Genomic DNA, 2255 nt, shown 5'->3' on the forward strand with positions numbered 1-2255 from the left:
CAGCAAGCGGTGTGGTAGGGGAATAATACAGTGGCAGAGGGAGCAGGACAATGTTGGTTTGTGCTTATCAGGGATGATAGGACCCTCTTTGCAGTGGAGGTTTTCAGATCATTTATGAGTGGTCTAGAGTAGTGGTTAATATGTGCTCTACGTGGCTAAGGTAATTGGTTGTCTATGGGTCTGTCAGAGCAGCGCTTGAGTGTGGGGAGTTGTGTTGGTGTATCTATGGTGGTTTAGTTTTGTGTTTAGGGACATTTCTTGCAGACACAAGCCTTCGGATGGTGTAAGTTCCATTGGGTAACCTTTGTTGTTTTGAAGAACAGGTTGTATATTGTAGTGTAGTGTCCTCTATTGGGAGGTAGAAAGTTATTGAAGTGATTATTGTTACCATATCTTTCTCTAAGGTGTCCCAGTTTTAATTGCATGGACACACCATGTAAAAGTGGGAATTTGAGGCTTTCAAAGTGCACTTTAGTCGAGAGAAAAACAGTTTGCTTTGGCCGGTAACTCACCAATGACCAGAGGTGAGGGGCCCACCAGTGCAGCCAATGACCAGCAGTGTGATGGACCAGAGTAGCCAAGAACCAGAGGAGAATGACAAACCATAACAGCCAAAGACCAACAGTGCTATGGGCCATAGTCAAGGACCAGAGGAGAGTGACTCACCACAGCAGCCAAGGACCAGCAGTGCTATGGGTCAGAGTAGTCAAGGACCAGACGAGAGCGACCCACCAGAGCAGCCAAGGACCAGCAGTGCTGTGGGTCAGAGTAGTCATGGACCAGACGAGTGTGACCCACCAGAGCAGCCAAGGACCAGCAGTGCTGTGGGTCAGAATAGCAAAGGACCAGAGGAGGGTGACCCACCAAAGCAGCCAAGGACCAGCAGTGCAATGGACCAGAATAGCAAAGGACCAGAGGAGGGTGACCCACCTCAGCAGCCAAGGACCAGCAGTGTGATGGACCAGAGTAGCCAAGAACCAGAGGAGAATGACAAACCATAACAGCCAAAGACCAACAGTGCTATGGGCCATAGGCAAGGACCAGAGGAGAGTGACCCATCACAGCAGCCAAGGACGAGCAGTGCTATGGGTCAGAGTAGTCAAGGACCAGACGAGAGCGACCCACCAGAGCAGCCAAGGACCAGCAGTGCTGTGGGTCAGAGTAGTCAAGGACCAGACGAGAGTGACCCACCAGAGCAGCCAAGGACCAGCAGTGCTGTGGGTCAGAATAGCAAAGGACCAGAGGAGGGTGACCCACCAAAGCAGCCAAGGACCAGCAGTGCAATGGACCAGAATAGCAAAGGACCAGAGGAGGGTGACCCACCTCAGCAGCCAAGGACCAGCAGTGTGATGGACCAGAGTAGCCAAGAACCAGAGAAGAATGACAAACCATAACAGCCAAAGACCAACAGTGCTATGGGTCATAGTCAAGGACCAGAGGAGAGTGACCCATCACAGCAGCCAAGGACCAGCAGTGCTATGGGTCAGAGTAGTCAAGGACCAGACGAGAGTGACAAACCATAACAGCCAAAGACCAACAGTGCTATGGGCCACAGGCAAGGACCAGAGGAGAGTGACCCACCACAGCAGCCAAGGACGAGCAGTGCTATGGGTCAGAGTAGTCAAGGACCAGACGAGAGCGACCCACCAGAGCAGCCAACGACCAGCAGTGCTGTGGGTCAGAGTAGTCAAGGACCAGACGAGAGTGACCCACCAGAGCAGCCAAGGACCAGCAGTGCTGTGGGTCAGAATAGCAAAGGACCAGAGGAGGGTGACCCACCAAAGCAGCCAAGGACCAGCAGTGCAATGGACCAGAATAGCAAAGGACCAGAGGAGGGTGACCCACCAAAGCAGCCAAGGACCAGCAGTGCAATGGACCAGAATAGCAAAGGACCAGAGGAGGGTGACCCACCTCAGCAGCCAAGGACCAGCAGTGTGATGGACCAGAGTAGCCAAGAACCAGAGAAGAATGACAAACCATAACAGCCAAAGACCAACAGTGCTATGGGTCATAGTCAAGGACCAGAGGAGAGTGACCCATCACAGCAGCCAAGGACCAGCAGTGCTATGGGTCAGAGTAGTCAAGGACCAGACGAGAGTGACCCACCAGAGCAGCCAAGGACCAGCAGTGCTGTGGGTCAGAGTAGTCAAGGACCACAGGAGGGTGGCCCATCAGAGCAGCCAAGTATCAGCAGTGCGGTGGACCAAAGTAGCAAAGGACCAGAGGAGTGTTACCCATCAAAGCAGCCAAGTACC

General features: G+C 52.9%; 1 protein-coding gene across 1 annotated transcript; it reads left to right on the forward strand.

Moving 5' to 3' along the window:
• The first annotated feature begins 1544 nt into the window (after positions 1 to 1544).
• Positions 1545 to 1982, forward strand: LOC138505125 (uncharacterized). The gene has a single exon (XM_069625420.1). It carries the CDS (start codon positions 1545 to 1547, stop codon positions 1980 to 1982), a length of 438 nt encoding a protein of 145 aa, XP_069481521.1.
• The last annotated feature ends 273 nt before the right edge of the window (positions 1983 to 2255 follow it).

Source organism: Ambystoma mexicanum, chromosome 11, assembly GCF_040938575.1.
Source record: "Ambystoma mexicanum isolate Mex_15411 chromosome 11, UKY_AmexF1_1, whole genome shotgun sequence".
NCBI lineage: Eukaryota > Metazoa > Chordata > Amphibia > Caudata > Ambystomatidae > Ambystoma > Ambystoma mexicanum.

What these genes read in the sequence shown, in the direction of transcription:
- LOC138505125 (XM_069625420.1), top strand. Translation starts at nt 1,545, where the DNA reads ATGGGCCACAGGCAAGGACCAGAGGAGAGTGACCCACCACAGCAGCCA.